This window comes from Rhinatrema bivittatum, chromosome 1 (genome assembly GCF_901001135.1).
Source record: "Rhinatrema bivittatum chromosome 1, aRhiBiv1.1, whole genome shotgun sequence".
Taxonomy (NCBI): domain Eukaryota; kingdom Metazoa; phylum Chordata; class Amphibia; order Gymnophiona; family Rhinatrematidae; genus Rhinatrema; species Rhinatrema bivittatum.
The window spans coordinates 367522879-367545429 of NC_042615.1; the positions used below are offsets into that span (position 1 = coordinate 367522879).

Genomic DNA, 22551 nt, shown 5'->3' on the forward strand with positions numbered 1-22551 from the left:
TGAATTCTTACACCTGGAACGAAAAAATATGTACCCTATCCAATCTACAATAGCAATAAAAAAAAATCAAATGATGGATTTAGCAATAAATATACGGAATCTAGGGGTAATAATTGACCCAGAACTAAACATGAAACAACACATTTCACAAAAATTAAAGGAAGGTTACGCCAAATTAATGGTCCTCAGAAAACTGAAACCCCTACTAACCCTGGCTGATTTCCGCACAGTATTACAAGCAATGATATTCGCAAGCACAGACTACTGTAACTCCCTACTACTTGGATTACCTCAAGTTACCATTAGACCGCTCCAAATATTGCAGAATTCCGCTGCTAGAATTTTGACAGGCAAAAAGAAAAGAGACCACATTACAGGAACTCTTGCTGAACTATACTGGCTACCTATTGAACAAAGAATACAATACAAGGCACTGTGTATAATTCATAAACTAATCCATGATGAAAAGGCAGACTGGCTTAACACAGCACTTTGCATACATGTACCACACAGAAATCTGAGATCAGCTGCTGTCTGTTCCATCTGATAAATCAGCACGCCTCACTCAAATAAGGGAGAGAGCCCTGTCGTTAGCCGGACCCATACTATGGAACTCTATGCCACTTGAAATAAGACTGCAGAGAAATCCGAAACCATTTAAAGCAAGTCTAAAAACCTGGCTTTTTAAACAGGCTTTTTACAAAGAGAAGGAGGAAAACAAATGAAAGCTAAGTAAGCACCAAGTAATCAGTTTTTTCTTCACTATCTCCAAACGAATACTAGAGTACTAACGTTAGATTTGAACGGAATAGCAGTTTTCCAACCAACAGATAAGCTTTAATTAACACATAGTTCTCTTATCGAAAATATGTTACCGTTCAATGATGGCACATGTATAATTTGTTATCTATACCAATTAACTTTAATTTCTTGTTGTGCCTTTTTGTAAACCGTTGTGTTGGTGAACTAACTTAACGATGGTATCGAAGAGTTTTAAAATAAATAAATAAAGTGTGCTATACACACATATGCGCACGCGCACACACACACACACACACACACACACACACCCCTTGGGGAGCAGGGAGCAGATGCAGGAGGCGGTGCTCCTGGTGGTGAGGTACAGTTGTCAATGTCCAAGAAATATAGAAATATTATTAATGACACTCTTGGGAACTCTGCACCCTGCTCTTCTCCTTTCCCCCTTTCCCTGCATTTCAAATGGACAAAAGGGCTAAACATGACATACCCCATAACCCCCAGCCCCAGTAATCCCCCACCCCGACCTCACCCCCAGTAAAATCCGAAAATCCAAGAAGGATTCCTCCCTTCCCCAAGCCCGGCCCTCTTGGTGATTTGAAATGTAGTATATGGCTCTTCCTCTGAAAAATGTGGGGACATTTTCAGAGTATTTATGAACTGCTTTTAAAGACCCTTGCAAATTTAATTTGTGAATCCTCATAGAGTTTCTGTGAATTTGCCCAAAAATGGTTTGAGAAATATTTTCAAAAGAAATGAGATAGTTCTATAGATTCCATTCTGGCGTGGATCTGGATAGAATTAATACACAACTCTTTCACTTGTCTCTTACAAAGAACTGAGGATACAGTGCACCAGATGGCAGACAAATCTGATTATTTCTTGAAATGATAACTAAGAATTTATGGTAGTAGATCTAACTTGCAGCTACAATATGTACTCCAGTTATGAAGGCTGTCACATTAACGAGGTGATTTTTGAGCTCAGTCATCATAATTTTTCAGCTCTGATGTGAATTGCTAAATCATGTTCTGAAAGTGGTTTGTTTGTTTTTTTGTTTTTTTGTTTTTAAATAGGACTATAATGGCACCTGTACCTGTAGCCCTATCTACCTAGCTCAAAACAACACAGTTTATGTTTGCATTTGGTATCAGTACAGTCAGACCAAACTATGATGCTATCAGCTAATCAGCAGAGTGTTCCTTTTGGGCACCTTGCACTTGGCTCTGTTTTATTCTATTTATTATAAGTCTAATATAGCACTACACCTAAAGGAATAATGGAGAGGCACGTCTTCCTAGAGAAAACATGGTAGTGGGCAATAGTTTTTGGAATGCAATCCGGCTTGCAGCTTTGAGTTGAATGTCTCATTGTGAAAATAAGATTAGGGCGACTGCTTTTGACAGCTGAATGCTAAGTGATAGATAAGCCTCCAATGAAAATTAAATCAGCCTGAACAATATATTGTGTAGATATATCTTTCCTTGTTGCGTCGGTGTTCTTAGACAATCTCAGAAAAATATTAAAGTAAAATATTTGGCAGATAATTAGAATGGCAAAATTTATTAGGTTTTTTTTTTGTGAATCCTATTTTCTTTGTGAAATATGTGGCAGCTGGTTTATATTTATGTCATATCTGGTAGAATTGGATTGTAAGTGAAATAAAAATAGCTGGAGATACTATATCTGTCTACTGGCTTAGACGGTAACTTTCAAACCGGTGCACGACTGCACATTGGCGCACGTACATCGGCCCACGCCCAGGGATGTAGCCATTTTATATCATACGTGTGCATATGCGTGCGTGTTATAAAATAGCCTGGCCATGCGCACATGTGCGCCAAATTTTAAGTGGGCATGCGCAATAGCTGCTTCTACCGCATAAATCAGTGGATTTTAAAGGGGGCGCGTACCAATGCTATTCCCAGTTTTCACAGTTCATCCCCATTTCGCCCAGAAAGGAGATAGGTCCTCCAAAACCCCCCAGTTAGACCAGACACTTAAAACCCCGCAGATCTGCCTATTTTTATTTTTTTAACTTACACCTACTCCATAGCAAAAGTAAAGTTACATGGCTGGAGGTCTCTGTGCGTGCCGGATCACGTGAATATCTACATGCACATCTCAGGTTCATGCTCTGAAATGCCCATGCCCTGCCCAGATCACTCCTATGCCACAGCCCACTCCTTTTTTAAATCTTCCAAGATGTGCTGATTCCGGTAGATATGCACGCATCTCAGCAGCTTTTAAAATACTTTCTGCGTGCACCAGCCCATCATATTCGCGCATCCCCTAATTAATGTGTGCATTGAGCTTTTAAAATTCACCTTTTAGTATCTCCAGTCTAGCTCTGTCTTATATGTGAATATTAGTTTCATGTACATGTTTTCTGGTTAATAATCAGGGCATATGTCCCTATTCTACTTTACTTTCTCTAGCAATGAACATGCCCCAATTGCCAAGTAAGCAATGGACTGAATGATTTTTCATTTCCTACATAGCTTATCCACCAATAATGTGGTTTATTGCAGTAATCTTATAGCAGATAGGTAAATATTCAGTTACCAATATCCTGTAATGATATAGCAGGAGAAAACATGGCTGTGAGATTAAGTTCAATTGGCATGGGTCAGGTAGGTATTGACCCATTTCAAGCCACATCAGATTAGAGCTGAGTGCAGCTCAAATGATATATGTCAAATTAAACTTCTCAGATGCAGTACTTGAAGATGGGATGTGGTGATCTGAGAAACTATAGACTGGTCACCCTGACATTAGTGCCGGCGAAGATGGTAGAAGCCAATCTTAAAAACAAAATTACTGGCTAAATATATAGACGTTGCTTAGTGGAGAAGAGTCAACGTGGTTTTGCCTACCAATCTTTTAGATTTTTTTGAAGATATAAATAAACATGTAGATAAAGATGAGCCAGTTGATATAGTGTATTTGGATTTTCAGAAGGCATTTGACAAAGTCCCTCCATGAAAGGAGACTCAGGAAATTAATCATGGGATGGAAGCAAACTTTTGTGAATTGCAAACTGGTTAAACGATAGGAAACAGAGAATGGGACTAAATGGCAAGTTTTCCAAATAGAGAAAGTTAAGGCTGAGAACTCCTGATTTACATAAAAGATGCAAAGAGAACAAAAATGAATTTTTTGTAAAATGCATGGTAGATATTGGTGCATTTGGGAGAATACTCGAATAGTTGTATTCTGTGTGTGTGACTGATGGAATGAGGGATAGGGATGTACAGACCAAACGTTTAAGTTCATAAGTCCATAAGTCGAAAGGGGGGGTCATTTGGGGTCAATATGGACATATGGAGAATTCCATAAGTTGAGTCTATGTCCATATGTGCAAATAAAAATTTAAACCCCTCACCCGCCTTAATCACCCCCCCCAAGACTTACCAAAACTCCCTGGTGGTCCAGCGGGGTCAGGACGCCATTTCTGAACTCCTTTGCAAGGAGCACGTGAGGTCGGCGTCACGTCGGAGTGATGCGGCATCACGTGATTCCCTTCGAGTCCGCTCCCGGACCCCTCGTTGGGCCCAAAAGGCACTTTTGGCCAGCTTGGGGGGGTCAGCCCCCAAGTTGGGCCCAAAAGGCACTTTTGGCCAGCTTGGGGGGGTTAGCCCCCCCAAGCTGGCCAAAAGTGCCTTTTGGGCCCAACGAGGGGTCCAGGAGCGGAACCGCGATGGACCACGTGACGTCGGCGTCACGTCGGAGTGACGCGGACGTCACGTGATTCCCCACGCGTCCGCTCCCGGACCCTCACGGAACTTTTGGCCAGCTTGGGGAGTTTTGGTAAGTCTTGGGGGGGGGGATTAAGGAGGGTGAGGGGTTTAAATTTTTATTTAGATCAACAATCGCGATTTCCAACGTATTCAACATAGCTATGTTGAATAAGTTGGAAATCCGATCGTTTACGCCTCATCACTTTTTTAAGTTAAAAAAAAAATAAGTTGCGTTTTCCATTTAAGTTCAAAACGAATGCACACCCCTAATGATGGAGTGTGTGAGAATGAGTGTTTAGAGACCCCTTGGGTCTCCACTAATTGATCCTAGCTCCTAGCCCTTAGGATTTATATTAGCTTAAGTGGAGACATCATTCCTGCATTGCCCTTCTTGCAAAGTCTGTGAACATAAGAACATAAGAAATTGCCGTGGTGGGTCAGACCAAGGGTCCATCAAGCCCAGCATCCTGTTTCCAACAGTGGCCAATCCAGGCTACAAGTACCTGGCAAGTACCCAAACGCTAAGTAGATCCCATGCTACTGATGCTAGTAATATATTTTCTAAGTCAACTTGATTAATAGCAGGTAATGGACTTCTCCAAAAACTTCTCCAAACCTTTTTTTTTAAACCCAGCTACACTAACTGCACTAACCACATCCTCTGGCAACAAATTCCAGAGTTTAATTGTGCATTGAGTGATGATCTCCTAATCCACAAGGGGGTGTTAGCCCTAGTTAGAGAGGGCAGTGTGTTTTGATTTCAGAGAGGGAGGAAGTGTTTCTGTGTGCTCTGTGAGTTATGCCCCAACCTAGCACAGGGAGAGACACAGCCCTGCCAGTGCTTTATACTGAAGACTGGAGGGAAGAAGGACCTGAAAAGAGTTTTTGTCTGTTTTTCCTACTTTTGTGATAATTTTGGGACTGGCCAGACTTGCTCCTTCTAGGAGGCAGAAATCCCCTCTCCAGGTGTGCAGGAGGAATCTACATACTTTTCTCGCCCAGCCAAGCTGAGGTTGCAGAGACCATTACAAGAGTCCCGGTTTAAGTTATCTTATACCATCTGTTGAGAAGGAAATATTTTTCTGACGCTTCCTTGCCCAGGACTGGAAGTTAAGATCTGCTTCCAGATTAGGTCTTTTACCCTGAAAGGTCCCATGAGAATCAGATTAGAGAGGCTGAGAAAAAAGGAACATCTGGAGGACACCCCCCCCCCCCCCAGTTGGAGTCCCCACCCTGGGATGCAGGACCATAGACAGGCAGGAGCTCGGGTCAGGCGACATGAACCTCAGGCACTGTGGGCACCATGGACCCTACACATAGCTAGGACACCCTGGCCACATTGGGATTCTCACTCTTTTAAAATGGAGGAAACCAATATCCTAATCCACCACACTGAGGGACACTTACACAAGAGAAGAATTATGAATATCTTGTACTTAAAGTTTCTACCAAACCTGGAAATAAATGGACATCGATTTTTATATTGAATTAGTACAGTTCCAAGGAAAACATTATTTGAACACCCAGCTTGTGAGTCATGTTTGGTTTGCAATAAATTCTTGTATGGCCCTTTAGGATATGTGCCACCTACCAAGAAAGGGTACAAGTGTATGTGAACCAGTAAGGGGGCCTGTGTGTCAGTGAGTCTGTGTGAGAGTGAGTGTCAGAGGAAGAGAGAGAGAATGAAAGTTTGTGAAAGTGTGTAGGAGACGGAGATTGTGCCTAACACTGTGGGGTAGATTTTAAAAAGCATTTACTCGAGCAAAACTGGTTTTTGCTCGAGTAAATACACTTTACTCAAGTAAGTGGGCTTTTCAAAATTGCTACAATATATGCCATTGAATTGTCCATAGGATTTACTCAAGTAAGTGCACTTTACTCGAGTAAATAGCTTTTGAAAATTGCTACGATAGTATGTCACATTTACATGCATAACTCCTTTGAAAATGACCCCCTAAGTGTATCTGGATGTGTGTGTGTGAAAGAATATCTGTGAGAGATTCAGGGTTTGTCAAAAAAAGGGAATGCATGTCTGATACAGAATAAGTGTATGTTGCACAATGAGTGTGACAGCATGTGGTTGACAGAATGAGAGAGATTGTATGTAAGTTAGGCCATATGACTTTTTTTCAGTCGTGTTTCTATGCTCCTATTTATGTGAGATAGTAACAGTATGTGTATGTATGTATGAGTGACTCTGTTTTAGAAGGAGTGACAGAGATTCAAAGGTACTGTCTGGGAGAGTGTGCATGTTAAGGTGAGTATGAGAAACAGAGAGAGTGTGTGTCTGTGATACAGCGACAGCATGTATGTTTCAGTGACTGAGTGAAAATGAGTGACAGAGTAAGGGATACAGTGTCTGGGTGAGTGTGTGTAAGAAATTGAGCGTATATGTGAGAGTGAGTTTTGAGAATGAGTGTTTGTGACACAAAGGGAATGTGAGTCTAATAGAATGTGTTTCAATACCTTGTACAATATCTAGACAAGCTGCAGTGGCAGCACTGCCATTTCACTGCTAAAGCCTCAATGAATACCTGAATGCTGTCTTTCCATGCTGGCCCCCAATCCAGTAGTATATATTTCAATTTTTTTTGTATGGGTTCCAGCATCCACTTTCCCACCTTATTCTATGTCCAAGCTGTAGGTACAAAGTGTGCATTTGTCTCCATGCTTGCTGCATTCCATAACAATATGTGCACATTCTGGCCTATTAGTACATATTCTCAGAAAGCACCATGCACGCCATTGGAACAGATATTGGAGAGAGATCTGCTGTTACTCCTCCTAATAACATTGAGGAAGTCATTAAATTTTTTTTTTATATTGAAAGTAGCCAACATCTGTAGCAGATTTACCTCCGGCACTGAAGTTTCATAAGAAGTGGCTAGAGAAGATGGAGTGAAATGGGATTCCTTTGATTAACCACCATATTCTTGCCAAATTGAACTGAGCCCCATGTTCACTTAATCCATTCATAACTGTGATATTGAAAGTTATTTAAGAAGATATAAGTAAATCAATTTCTGATATAGCCAGTCTTTATCTCAAGGTGTTTTACCTAATTCTGTGAAACAAGTATCTGTATGTTCAGTACCAAAAATCCTACTGCTGATCCTATGATTTTAACAAAATTATCAACATTTATCATCCTTGTTTCTCCTTGTTAAAGGCATAGAATTTGTAGTACTGTACTAGATGACTGAGTTCATCTATAACATGCTGTCATTGACCAATATCAATTTGGCTTTAGGAATTCCTTCAGCACCAAAACATTATTGTTATCTACTTTTGATACAATTATTAGGGGATTCGACAGAAGAATAAACTATGCAATGGGTCTTCTCGATATCACAGCTGCTTTTGAACCATCAGATACTCATTGTATGTCTACCAAACACTGAAATTTACGGAGTTATGTTCAATTGGTTTTCATCATATTTATCTAACTGTTCACAACAAATAATAATTGGTGGCTCCAGAACTGTAGCCAGGCAATTTGGTGTCTATGACCAAGTTAAAAAGTATGCTCTCATTCTATACCCAATATGAGCTTGGAGGCAGTCTTTAACTTAAATTTTAACAAAGGCTATCAGCGCCATTTTGATTAATGGCAGCCGACGGTCCGAGTGCAGGAGGTCGCTCCCAGACCCCCACTGGACTTTTGGCAAGTCTTGTGTGGGGGTCAGGAGGGTCCCCCAAGACTTGCCAAAAGCCCCTGGTGGTCCAGCGGGTGTCCGGGAGCGATCTCCTGCACTTGGGCCATCGGCTGCCAGTAATCAAAATGGTGCCGATAGCCTTTGCCCTTACTATGTCACAGGGGATACTATGTCACAGGGGATACCGGTGCCATTGGTCAGCCCCTGTCACATGGTAGGAGCACAAGATGGTGCCGGCCATCCATTGTGCCTACCATGTGACAGGGGCTGACCAATGGCACTAGTAGCCCCTGTGACATAGTAGGTCAAAGGCTATCGGCACCATTTTGAAACTGGCAGTCGAGGGTGTGAGTGCAGATGGCTCCCGGAACCCCCGCTGGACCACCAGGGAGTTTTGGTAAGTCTTGGGGGGGGGGTCAGGAGGGTGGGGGGGTTGTAGTTAATTTAATTTTAGCCAGGACGAATAAGAATTAACTTATAAATGTATTGGGGGTCCCCCTTGCCGAATGCAACTTTTTTTGTTTGGCAGGCTCCTTATAAGATATATATACACAACACCTCTTTCTTCTTCCAGCTTGTGGTTGAAATCTCAGCCCCTTTATTCAAACCGCAGGCTTTGACTCTACGGAGCCCCATGTGGTTCAAACAACAGCAGTGTGAACTGCAGGAGTCAAACTTCTGATGTTTGAACCCTATGGGATTCTGTAGAGACAGGACCATGCAGTTCAAATAGTGTGGCTGAGGTTTTATTCATGGAGTGGAAGAGGCACCGGCTGCCGAGATTGGAGTGGGAAAGGGAAGCACATGCTCTTCTTGCACGGCTGGTCCCGCGATCGATTAACTATTCATAAGATGAGCTGGCAGTACCCTTGAGCAGTAGCGCTTATGGCCATGGCTGTGGCTCTAGGTGCCTCAGTGCCTTGTTGGCATACTATGTCCTGTGTGGTACCAGAGGGTTCAGCCCAGTCTGCAGCCCCTATTTAATATCTATTTAACTCCCTTTGTGAAATGTTGGCTTGTCTAGACGTAAATTTCAAGATCTGTGCAGATAAAATTCTGTATTTTTGTACCATTTAAATCTGCTTAGTCTGACACTTTAAATTTTGTTTAAATTACATCAAGTGCTGGCTGTTTCACAACAGACTTGCTCTAAATGTCTGTAAGACTGAAGTGATTATTTTGAGTAGACTTCCCTTGTCCAGTACCCCTACATTTTTTAAGCTTGATGGTGTTGATATTTTTATTTCTCAATAAATGTATAATCTTGAAGTGATTCTTGATGATAATCTATCAATGCGCACACAAATTAAATCAATTGTGAAGACATCCTTTTATAAATTACGAACGCTGTGGAGATAAAGCCTTTGCTTGAACCTCAGGAAATTTGGACAGTGCTTCAGACTCTAATCTTAAGGATCATCAATTATTGCAACTTTCTTTACATTGGTTTTCCTGCATACTTTTTGTGATTCTGACACATTGTACAGAATGCCGATGCACAAGTTTTGTTTGGGGCACAGATACATGGACCATATAACTCCTGTATTATTCTCCCTCCACTGACTGCCTGTTCAATGGTGAGTTAAGTTTAAATTGGCCATGCTGATACACAAACAGCTACAATGATTCTACTCCTTGGATCAATGCTGGGCTTACGAATATATATACTGTCATGTTCAGGTCCTTCCCCAAACTGGCGCATCTTGATGCAACTCACAATTGTGCATTTTCTGTGGCTGGCCCTCAGTTTTGGAAATCCTTATTTGAACAGATAGGAACTCTGATGTTGATTAAACACTTCAAGAAAGCCTTGAAAACTTTCTTATTTAAGCGGGCGTTTTGTTGCTAATTCCCTTCTCCTCCCGTCATCTGAAAAAGGGATCGCTCTAAACCTGCAGGGAAGTCTTCAATGCCCTGAAATGACTAGTAGAAAGAGAGATACAGTGTCTGCCAATTTTAAGTCTCCTCCATCTCCATGCCTTCCTAATAACTGTTAACCACAAGTTATTACTACATTGTACTGGTAATTTAGTCCTCTTCCCTTGTAGCAAATTTATGGGTCAATATGGATGAACTAGTTCTGTTAAACGAGATTCTTGATCATACTTGTCTTTCTTGGTCCATTCATGCACAAATCTTAACAAACAAGCTGCCTTATACATTCTTAAATCAGATAATGCTAAATCCCCAATCATCTTATTACCTACCAGGATATCATATACAATTCTTGCTTTTTTACTATGCCATTGAAAGCAAGGGCAATTGGTCTAAATTTCTGAATATTACTCTTTTTTACCCATAAGGGCAACATTTCAAGAGGGTATAATGCTGTTGGCAAGATCACCATTTTTACTAAAGCATACCTGCTCACAAAGTGATAAAGGCAATATCTTCCACTTTTCAAATAAAAACTTAATATTATCCAAATAATTCTGTATATAGAAAGTATACAGTCCCTTAATATGTTTCCCATTTCTTATTATGAAATGGAAAAACTGGTAAATAATGTGGTAGATATATATATGGAAACAATAAACCACATGTATTTGTAAATGCCACTTTTTTTGTATTTCAAGTGATAACCCTCATAAACGAGCAACAAGCACAAACGTGAGGAAACGTTTTGTGTTTTGTTCACTTACAGATAATGCAATTCTTTCTTTGCAAAGTGTAACAATAAACTTGCTCGACAATTTTAATCATGGGGTTAAACACTTGTTTTGTGTCCATGAAGCCACTTATTACCTCTAAAGAAACTTTTTATAAAGTATGCAAAAGACACTTATCCTTGAAGTAATGCTAGAGCATTAAATGTTGTCAGCTCTGCTCTGCCTGCCCGACACAAACTGTGTTTCGTAATCTTCGTCAGGGGCTGTTCTTAATGCTACAAAAGTAAGGTGTCCATTTTTAAATGACAGACATTCACTCTATGTTGTCATTCATACCCCGAGGGTATTCTGTTGCCAAATTAAAAATCAACTTTTGTTCTTTGTAATTGAGCACTCCTCGTGCTTCTCCACCTCTGTCATTTTTTTGAAACGATGTCTATAATTGTCCAACGCAGTTGGGAGAAATCATGGTGAGCTTTCAAGCAGTGTTTCACGAGTGGTGCCTCTAGGTTTTTTGTATTCAATTGACTTCTATGTTCCCGCAACCGAGTTCTGATTGCCCTAGAGGTGCGACCCACATAAAGCAATGGACAACTGAATTGGATGATGTAAACTATATTGACAGAATTGCAACTGGATGAAAAATTCCTTTTGTAAATAATGCCAGTGGATGGATGTTGCCAAAAATTCCCTTCCAAAGTGATGGAGCACATATCACACTCTCCGCATGCTGTGTGTGATGGATTAACAGATGGATTAATGATAATAGTCAATGCTGCTCATACAATGTGGTTTTTGATGTTAGATCCTCTTTGATAGGAAATTAGAGGTTGCTCAGTGAATATGGGATGTAGTTGGAGGACATGCCAATGTTGACGAATGCTCTGGACTATAGCCGGAGATAGATTGGTGTGTTGTAACAAATATACATCTTGTGGCGAAGATTTCCTCATCTGATATTCGAGCAAGGCTTCTCTTGGGGAATAGAGGGCTCTTCTGTATGCGGTGCGTACCGCTGAGAGGGGATAACCTCGATCACGGAAGCGTTTTGCTAAGATGTATGCCTGATGTTTGAAATCCTCCATGGATGAACATATTTGGCGCAGGCGAAAATATTGACTTACAGGGAGTCCCTGTTTAAATGCCTTTGGGTGAAAACTCTGGTATCTTAATAAATTGTTTCTATCGATAGGTTTACGGTGTAGTGTAGTTTGAATTTGTGTACCATCTTTGAAAATCAAAATGTCCAAAAAAGGTATTTGAAAATGATCAAACTGGAATGTGAATTTCAAATGTCTATATTATTCAACCAGTACAAACATTTTTTTTAGAAGAAATACATCAGAAGTCCAAAAAAATAAAAGATCGTCAATGTATCTGACCCAAAAAAATACATTGTAGAAAAATGCAGACTTGTATATATGCACTGTTTCCAATCTGTCCATAACTAAGTTAGCAACTGAAGGGGCTACAGATGACCCCATTGGTATACCATGTATGTGTAAATAAAAACGTATGTTGAAGAAAAAATAATTTTGCTGCAAAACTAGCTGAGCTATAGAAAGCAAAAATGTAACTGGTATCTGATGATTTAAAGACGAAAGTGTGTCAGCAACTACTTGTACTGCTACATTATGGGAGACAGTGTAAAGAGACACTACATCCATTGAAACAAATATGGTTTCCTCTGAAGGTAAATTGATTTCTTGCAATTTCCTTAATTCGTGAGTGGTGTCTTATTCATATGATCGTGTTGCCTTTACATGTGGTTGGAGAAATTTACTAGAAATTAGAGGCCTCAATGGGGGATTATTTAATGTTTTGTGTACTTTGGGGTCCCCATAAAGAATGGGGACCCGGGGGTGAGATACGATGAGGAACAGGCATTCTTGTTTGGTCAAAAATGGGGTTTTGGATTCAATCAATAAAGCTTCTATCTGTGTTTGTAGGGAAGGAGTTGGATCCTCTTCCAAAGGACGGTAGTTTCTTGTCCTGAACTTGTGTCTCTAAGTTATGTACCTACTGTGTCTTATCCTGAATAACAATGCTGCCCCTTTTGTCTGTGGGTTTAATTATTATTTCTTGATTTGATGCTAAAGATCGTAAAGCATTTTTCATCTTAGCTGAAAAGTTAACATATTCTTTAAAATCGGATAATTAAAGTGTTTTGATTTCTTGTAGCATTAAATCCCGGAAGGTGGCTATGTGTGGGTCCAAAGGGCCAGGAGGGATCCAACCTGATTTAGGACATACTATAGATGTATCATCTTGTAAAATATTGTTTGAGGCACAAAATAATTTAATTTGGAGCTTCCTTATAAATCTAAACAAGGAGACCCGGCTATCAAAGGGATTGTGTTTATTGAAAGGTACAAAGGATAAACCTAAGTTTAATACTTCTTGTTCATTCGTAAAAATGGTGGTGGATAAATTTACTATAACTGATCTAGTCGTGTCTTCCATCTTGTGTGAGGACCTTCCCATTCTTGAAATGCTTGCGATATTGGGTCCTTCTGCTGTTTCCGATAATTCCGTTGTGACCAACAGCCTCGACGTCCCCGACCTAAAAAAGATTGGGTGTTAGAAAAACTTTGTCCCCTACCATGAAATTTGTGTGATCCATCGCTATCTGATCTGTTGGAGCTATCACTGTTGGAATCTGCAAATGTAACTTGACGGGGCTGTGGTTCCTTATTTAACCAATGTTATACATTGTTGGAAGCATAATCACCTTCATCTCTCTTAAGTTTTTTTATTTTTGTTTGTTTCAGTGAGAGTCGAAATTCCTCTAATGCAGTTTTGTGTTTATCAATGATCTTATCCAATTGTTCCGCAGAGTATTCATTCTTGAAGGAAATTTGAAGAGCATCTAAACTTTCATTAGTTTCCATTTCTGAAGTTTTGGTACTCTCAACAATTAAGACCATAAGGTTATTGGAACATTTGTTGAGGATTGAAATCCATTTTGCCATAAAAGCGTTGTCTTCTTGAAAAAGAAAAGGGGCTTTGTTCATTCGTTTTCTCACGTTTCCTCGCGTTTGTGCTTTTTGCTCGTTTATGAGGGTTATCACTTGAAATACAAAAAAAGTGGCATTTACAAATACATGTGGTTTATTGTTCCCATTTCTTATTGGCATTACTTATGTTCATATGACATAAGGTGAAGTAGATTAAAAACTATCTCACCTATCTCTAATTTGCATTGGTAAATAGAAACTAACACAGACCGCATTTGCCAAGTCCCATAAAATAGACTTTTTTTCACCAAAACCATAAGCAAGTAGAAATTACTTCTGGTAACCTTTTAAACTTAGAGGCTGATATACTAAATTCAGATGATGTTTGCAAATGCATTAATGCACAATAAATCAGCAAAGAGCATGCACTGTCCCATTTATAAAATGTTGCATGCCTGATTTGCTGATTTTGCACACATTAACTAGCTATTGTGAACATTGCTTTAAAAGCTATGCAAAAGTAGGTAATAATCTGCATCATTATATAAATCCTCTCATTACCTTTATTAGCATAGCTAAATAATGCACGATAAAACGCACAAATGCGTGGCCAAAAATGTAACTATATTTCAGGGAGGTACAATTATTTTTTTCTACAACAATGCATGCATTATTGTGGGAAATGTAACACACACTATTTGGCTCCAAACTTATTTGCATTTTCATGTGATTAATAAAGACTATTATTGTGCATTAATGGTCTATTTCATTGCATTTTAGCACATCAGTCTTGTAATGTGGCTAAGTTTTTTGATAAATTTAATATTAGCAGAATAGATTTTAGAATTGTCTAGCGCATGTAAATCTCCACTTACTTTAAAGAGATTTTGACTGGGTATCAGTTGAAATATCCAAATGTTTTTTATAATAAGAATGATGTTCTTGCCTATTGTGTAAACATCCTGGTTAAAGGTAGATATATGTTTTGTATTAGAAATCACCTGAGGTCTTTTGGCAGTGTTAGACATAGATTTAAAATTATTCATTTTGATCACCTTTCACATAACATATATATATGGAATAGAAAACATATACATTAATGAAATTATACTTCCTACTTTTATATTTCAAGTCTTAGTGATATGAATTGGCATTCTGGGAGAGATGGTGGAGTCAGTAGAAATAGAATTCAAGAAGGCATAGAATAAGTACGGAGGACATTTGGTTATAAAGAAGTGTGGAGAAAGGCAAGGATCAACTGCAGGCTGTGGCATTGCAGCAGGCATGGAATTGGGCAGACTAGATGCTTAATAACAATCGGTAAACTGCACCACGTCAGAAGCGTATGAGTGATTTACAATAAAAGTCATCAAGCAATACAGTGAAAAATCATCCCAACCCCTCCTCCTTGCCAAAGCACTTCTGCAAACCCAAGTCTCATGCAGTAATCCAATTCAAACTGCTAAAACAATAGTCAACTCGTCCCTTCCCTTTGACCAAACATCATAGGTTCATCCCTATTTCATTCCCTCAAATTCCTAGATCAAAAAGAAACATGGACAGGCACTTCCATATTGAGCAAATAAAAACATCAATTATAACCCTCAAACTAAAAAACAAGTAAAAAGCCAAATTATAATTTAATTCCTGGCATATATGCAAAGGTAGGGCATTCCATAGATGAGGTACCTGGTATGAGAAGGATCTACACTGAGTCCCCTCCAATCTTATTTCTGAGGGTGATGGAAAACTAAACAGTTCTAATTAAGAGGAACACAGAACTCATGTGGGCACATTAGGCATCCAGATATTGTGGTAAACTTCTGTGGAGTGTTTTAAAAATAAAAAGTGGAATTTTAAATTTAATTCACACTGGTACCCAGTGAGGTTCTGTTAATACTAGGGAAGTATGCTCAAAGTTGGATGTACCAGATAGCCTAGCTGTAGTATTTTGTAGGAGCTGCAGGTCTTTAATGATAGCACCTATAATACCTTCATAATGGACCTGATTTTCAAAAGCATTTATCTGCTTAAAGTTGGGTTTTGCGGGGTGGATTTTAAAAAGCCTACATGTGTAAATCCATTGGATTTACATGCATAGGTAGGGTTACGCGTGCTGGGCCTATTTTAGAAAGGCCCAGTGATAAGCATAAAGCCCTGGGATGCGCGTATGTCCCGGGGCTTTGAAAAAGGGGAGGGGGTGGGTGCGGGGTGGACCCAGAGGTCTCCGGCACATGGTAGCCCCTGTCACATGGTAAGGGCAAAGGACCACCGGCGCCATTTTGTTTACTAGCAGCCAACAGCTCGAGAGCGGGAGATCGCTCCCGGGCCCCCCGCTGGACCACCAGGGACTTTAGGCAAGTTTTTTGGGGGTTCGGGAGGGTGGGTGGTTGTAAACTAAATTAGGGTTGGGGTGGGGGTGGGGGTGGGGGGTTTCTGTTTTTTTTCAGTGAAAATTGCCGAGAGAAAAAAAAACGACCCATTGGAAAACAAAGTTTTCCACAGGTTGCCAGACCCGAAGCCCGACTTGACAGATAAAAACGAAGCACATCCCTAATGCATAACTCCACTGAAAATTCACCCGGTAGTGAATTGCAGTAATCTAAATGAGAAAACAGAAAACTCCAAGGGGTAGATTTTAAAAAGCCTACGAGCGTAAATTGGGTTACAAGCACTGGGCCTATTTTAGAAAGGTCTGGCGACGCGCGTAAAGCCCCGGGACGTACGTATGTCCTGGGGCTTCAAAAAAGGGGTGGGGTAGGGTGGTCTGAGGGGCGAGGCGGAGCCAGATGCCTCCAGCACAGTGGCCATTTGCCGCTGTGTTGGAGGATCGCATGCTGGCAGGCTGCCGGTGCGCGCAACAGGTAAAATAAAGGTCGGGGGGGGGGGGGGGGTTAGGATAGGGCTAGGGGGTGGGAGGGTTAGGGGAAGGAGAAGAGGAAGAGGAAGAGGAAGAGGAAGGGAGGTTAGGTTATGGGGTTGTGAGGTTCCCTCCCAGGCCGCTCCAAAATTGGAGCGGCCTGGGAGGGGACAGGGGAAGGCCGAGGGCATCGATGCATGCAAGTTGCATCATTGTGTACCCCCTTGCACGTGCCGACCCCCGATTTTATAATATACGCACACCTATACACGCATATTATTAAATTGGGCGTCCATGAGCACGCGCACATGGATACGCACACGCAACCTTTTAAAATCTACCCCAAGCTAATAACTGTAAATCAGATCTTTCCAAAAATAGTTTGTCATGCAATGAAATAAAAAGAATATAAAATGGATTTAGTCACTTCTGCAACAATAGTCAAATTGTTATCCAGATTCATTCCTAATACATTTACTGTTCCCTTTAAAGGGATATCAATATTATCTTTCTTTGGGAAAATTCCAGCATCCTTTTTATTCAGCAATATTGTCTCTGATTTATCAGGATTGGGTTTAAGCTTAAATGCCTCAACAATTCAGAAATGCAGTTGAGGCAAAGGTTAAATCTCCCAGTCTCCTCTGCGTAATTAGAATTAAAATAATAAGCTAGCACCTGAATATGATCAGCATGAAAGAAAGTACTATAACCCACATCCTGTTTTAAGGTAGGCAGTGGAACCAGAAAAATATTACAAAACTGGTGATAAAATCAAACTCTGTGGAGCAGCACACAGAATATTTCTGGTTTCTGATAGCTCGGATCCATAAAACCCTTAATGATTAATTCCCCAGAAAAGACTTAAACCAGTTAAAAGTAGTCCCTTTTAATTCCTGGGTCTTTATGCCTTTGAACCAATAAATCATGATCAGTCGTATCAAAGGTGACACTCATATTGTTTGCCTCAACAAAGCTGCTTTACCCTTATCTACTTCAAGCTTTACTTCATTAGGTAAAGCCGCCAACATCATGCTTGTACTAAACCCATTACGAAAACCTGATTGTCATGGATATTACACATTTGTCTTCTCTAAGAAATCTTCCAGCTGTGTCATTACAGTTTTCTCAATCACCTTCATAATGAAAGGCAACTAGGCAAGAAACAGTATGATAATTCTTGATTTCATGTGGGTCAAGCATCTCTTTCTTTAGCTAGATAGACCTTGAGACCTTTCTCTGCCATCATATTCAATAAAGAACCTCAGACTGGACACTTTCACCGATCATGCTCAAACATACATCACTGACTTCAACAAGAATGGTTGCAGTCTTATTCATGGAGCCGGGCAATTTTCTGACCAACAAATAGAGATCTTATTTTAATAAAGACTTTTTCCCATTCTGTGTCTATGTAAAAAGTATTTATTGAATCAGGCCCTAGAAGTTGTATTAATAACCAAAGTTGTGTGTTTGTCTTTTCTTTTTCAGCACCTTCCCCAATCAGTATTGTAAAGAAGGGAAAGATTGCCAAAAACAGCATCTCTCTGTCATGGCAGGAGCCAGATCGCCCCAATGGCATCATCTTGGAATATGAAATCAAATACTTTGAAAAGGTGTGGCAGAGTGTAATGTATCCTTAATATGTTTTGCTTTTTGCCTTCCAGCTATAATTATCTAATTCACAGAAGGGAGTACATCAATTTTATGAATAAACCAAAGTTAATTGATTGCTTCTGCAGGAAATGATTAGGGAGACTTGAAATGTAAGTTTTCTGCGTTTAGTGTGCCCTTCTGTTGAAGAAGTACATTAAAGCTGCTTATCAGTATCATTGCCAGTCTTATCCCATTAAAATAAAACGCTTCTAATTTGTAAGAGAAAGCATTCAAACCAATATTTAACTTATCTTATATTATATTAGAAGCTTTATTTCCAATATGCTATTATACAATGATTTTGTGTAGCACTCATTAAAAAAGGAGCACGAAGTGTGCATATTCCATGTGTAAACATACATGTGCAAAATTCTCATTTCTATTACAAAATGCTTGTAGCATAAGGAATTAGATAAACAAAGATCAAGTTTTTAAATACATTATTGTATTCTATTACTCCCAGCGAAATACGAAGGGGCCAATGCAATAAAAGTGCGCCGAAAGCGGGTGCTGTGTGATCAGCGCCTGCTTTCCTAACGCGCATCAAAGCACCTCTCCTGGGGGCGCCATTCAATATTTAAATATGATGTCACACTGCGAAGGAGGCGCTAGGGTTGATTGCACTCCCCTAGTGCCTCCTTGGCAGCGGGCACCCAGGAGAGGTCGGCTGTCAGTGGATTGGAAAAACGATACTGAAAACTATCGGCATCTGTTTTCCTAACCAACGCAGAGCCACGGGTTTGGAAAATGGACGCTGGTTAACTGAGTGTCCATTTCCCTAACCTGACCACCGGCACTCTTTTTTTTTTTTATATATATATATTTTTTAAATCTTTTAAACTTTTCTTTCTAATATTAAGTCGGAGGATGTACAGAAAAGCAGTATTTTCTGCTTTTCTGTATACTTTTTTGGGCTTTGGGCAGGCATTCATTTCTGAGCATAAAAATGTGCAGCTTAGACACACATTTTTTGGGAGGGTTTTTTGCATGTGGGGTGAATAACTTATAGCCTCATCAACATGCATTTGCATGTGATGAGCACTAGTGGTTTTGTGGCACATTGGGCACGCATTATGGGCACGCTAATCCCCTTGTAGCAAAAGGAGCTGTGGATGCGCCTCCAAAACGCACTTCCAACTGTGGGTTGAATAGTACGCTCGGCTGAGCGCACTGTTTAGCATCGGCCCCTAGGTGTTATACATAGGGCTTCTGACTTTGAGTGGTCATAAACTTTTTATTTAGATGTTTATTAGCAGATATTTGAGCATGCAAAAATGTATTTTTATCAGTGTTTCCACATTGCTATCACATTTCTTGGGTTGATTTTCAGTTATTTCAGATTAATAAAACATTTATACACTGTTAATATCAGAAGTCTAATTAGCAGTGTTTTCCCACTCAGAACAACCCCAGCATTTTCTCTCAAAGCATGACCCCTCACAGCCCAGCACTCTCTTCCTGCTCTCCCATCACAGCCCCAACATGCTATAACCCTCACCCAGTGCAATCCCCCCCCCCCCATAGCCCCAGGTGTCTACATCTATTCCACCGAGCACAGTGCTCACCAGACCAAAACACTACCCCCTCCCACCCAGCATAGCAGTTCATAGCCTAGCACTTTACACCCCTCATCCAGCATAGACCCAGAATGCTAGATTTCCTTCCCAACCCACCCAGCACAGACCTCCACAAACCCAGAACTCTACTTCACTCATACAGAACCGCCCTAGCATGCTACCCCACAGTAAAACACTGCCCCCTGCATGCTGCCACCCCACCTACTACAGCACCAGCACTCTATACCTCCTCCCAGCACAATCCAACCCCCTGACCCCACCCCTGCTGCCCAGTCCCAGAACTCTGAACACAGCTCCAACCCCAGCCTTCTGCACAAGCTCCCTCCCCAGTCTCCCGATGGGTCCTATGGAACCATATCATGGAGGGTGTCAGTTTGATCTTCCCTACCAGTGCTACTCACTGCCACTGATCTGAGTCAGCTCATAGAGGAAGAGTAGATGAGCCTTCTCTAGCTCACCCTGAATCCAGAAGAATGGCCGTGGTGCTGCGTAGTTTGAAACAGCAGTCAGGACCCCCAGCTGCAAAGGAGGTGGAATGGTCTGAGGCGCTGCTGCTCATCTCCTTCTGTTGGCTCGGGTCAGTGGCGCTGAGTGGTGTTGGCACATGATAGAAAGGTGGCATGACTCTTCTGCCCCAAGTGTCATATCTGGAGAGAGGAAGAGACTCCATTCCTTGGTCCATGCAGGCTATATTGTTGGGGCTGCTGCACAGTTTGGGGGGGGGGGGGGGGGGCATTGGTTTAAATGGAAAACCTGATTTTCATATTGGAGGTGTTTTATCAGTTTAAACTGAACTTGAGAAGCCCTATAGTATTTATATATTATGGCAGTGAGAAGAATCAATACAGAACTATTTCATTCTCTCTGTTTAAGAGGGCGACGCCCCTCCTCCTTATACTATTCCCTGCTCTTCTCCCCATATTTCCATTACTCCAATGCATTTCACTGACAATTAAGATGTGTCCTTCTCCCTGCCCCAAAATGTTTTTCACGGATATAAATGGGGTTATGAATCCTGTTCATAAAATACTTTTTTGGGGGGGAATCCTTGTGAGACTGCAAGAGAGTGTATTAACTGGCTGGTACATAACCACAATGCAGCTGTATTTGTGTAGTGGGAAAATAAGACTTCTCCATACCATTTTGTTACTATGAATGTTGAGAGGAAGCATATTAAAACTGACAATTTTGATATGTTGTGTACTGGATCTTTTCAAAATGATTGCATTTTGCCATATTTAATAAATGTATTGTTGTGCAGCTTGATGCTGAATAGTAATCATTCTGAATCAGCTGAAAATTACTTTCAGAAAAATACCTAGTGCATGATAGTTAAAGGTCTTTTAGACTTCGGAGAAATTTCAGTCAGAGATGTTTCGGGCCCCAGCTCCTGGCATTGATTGTCTCCTTCCTGTTTTCCTCTTATATTGTACTCTCAACCAAACATTTTAAACTGTTAAGGTTCCAGGGTTAGATTCTGGATGATTGACAGGCAGTGGACTTTGTGAGTAAACAGTGCTCATGTACAGAAATGGAGGAAGACTTGCAGGGTTTCGAAGAACTCAAGCCTTTGACAGCTTTCTCCAAAGTTTTTTTTTATAAGAAATAATGTGAAGAATCATGAAGGGAAGGTAGTTCTTTATGCAAATGACAATATTTACAAAAAGAATGAAACTTAAAAGGGAGTGGACAAAGCAGAGGAAAAGTTGTAGAAAGCTTTAGGAGTGGGCAAGGATATAGTGGTTAAGACTGAATGGAAAAAAGTGTACACTTGAGCTTAAAGTAAAGAAACCAAGGAGTTTTAATATATTAAAACAAAGTAGGGGGTGTCATTTCTGATGATATCGAGGATTCCACACTTTTTAGTGTGGCAAGGCGGTGGGGAGATCTTGTGTAATGTTAGGCTGCATGCGAAGCAGTATAATCAGCAGAAATAAAAGAGGTAATAATACAAATTGTACAGATCATTGATGGGACCTGACCTGGTTTGTTCTGAGTAATAGGTTCTGGACCCTGCATTCTGGAGATATATTGTCAAAGTACAGGTAACCCAGAATTGAGGGTTATTGAAAATGTGGACAGTCAGTAAGATAGTTCTTGTGAATTGAAGCATAAAGACCCAAATATGCACATCCTGGAAGAGAGATAGAAGAAGAGAGAGATGACAGAGACATCCACATATTTCCAGAGTAGAAGTAATGCAGAAGAAACCAACTCTTCTCGTGAAATGGAAGTTCTGGAAAAAGGATCATGCTACAAGCGTGGGTGGGAATGGGGGAATAGTAGACTCAGGAATAACAAAAAGAAGTATTTCTTTATAGAAAAGGTGGTGGATGCATGAAACAGTCTAGTCAGGCCTGGCGCTGCTGGGTGTGCAAACTGTGCAATTGTACGGAGCAGCACATCTGGGAGGGTTGCGGCTGCGATGGAAGGGGCCCAGCAAAGGGAGCAGTGAGAGGCCTATGCAGCTGCTGGTGGATCCAGTCCCACCAGGGGTGAAAGAATGGAAATGCCCGTGCGGCCATCAGTGGCAGAAGAAGAAAACGGGCTCATTCTGCGGTTCCTCCTCATGTGCAGGTCGGCCCCACAGAACTCAACACTGTAGTGCTAACACTTCCTGTATGCTCATCTTGCGATGCATGATATGAGCATTCAAGAAGTGCTAGCACTGTGAGTGAGGAGTCCTGCGGGCCAGCCTCCACATGGAAGGACTCTTACAGCGCTACGATGAATCCTGCTC

The 22551-nt window shown here is 40.8% G+C and overlaps 1 protein-coding gene across 1 annotated transcript in view; it reads left to right on the plus strand.

Annotated features, from left to right (window-relative positions):
* The window catches only part of EPHA5 (EPH receptor A5), a 744210-nt gene that overhangs the window by 494407 nt on the left and 227252 nt on the right, over window positions 1–22551 (plus strand). Inside the window, exon 6 of the mRNA XM_029600878.1 lies at window positions 18070–18194. Within this exon, the coding sequence (XP_029456738.1) occupies window positions 18070–18194 (125 nt within the window). The remainder of the gene's footprint in view (window positions 1–18069; window positions 18195–22551) is intronic.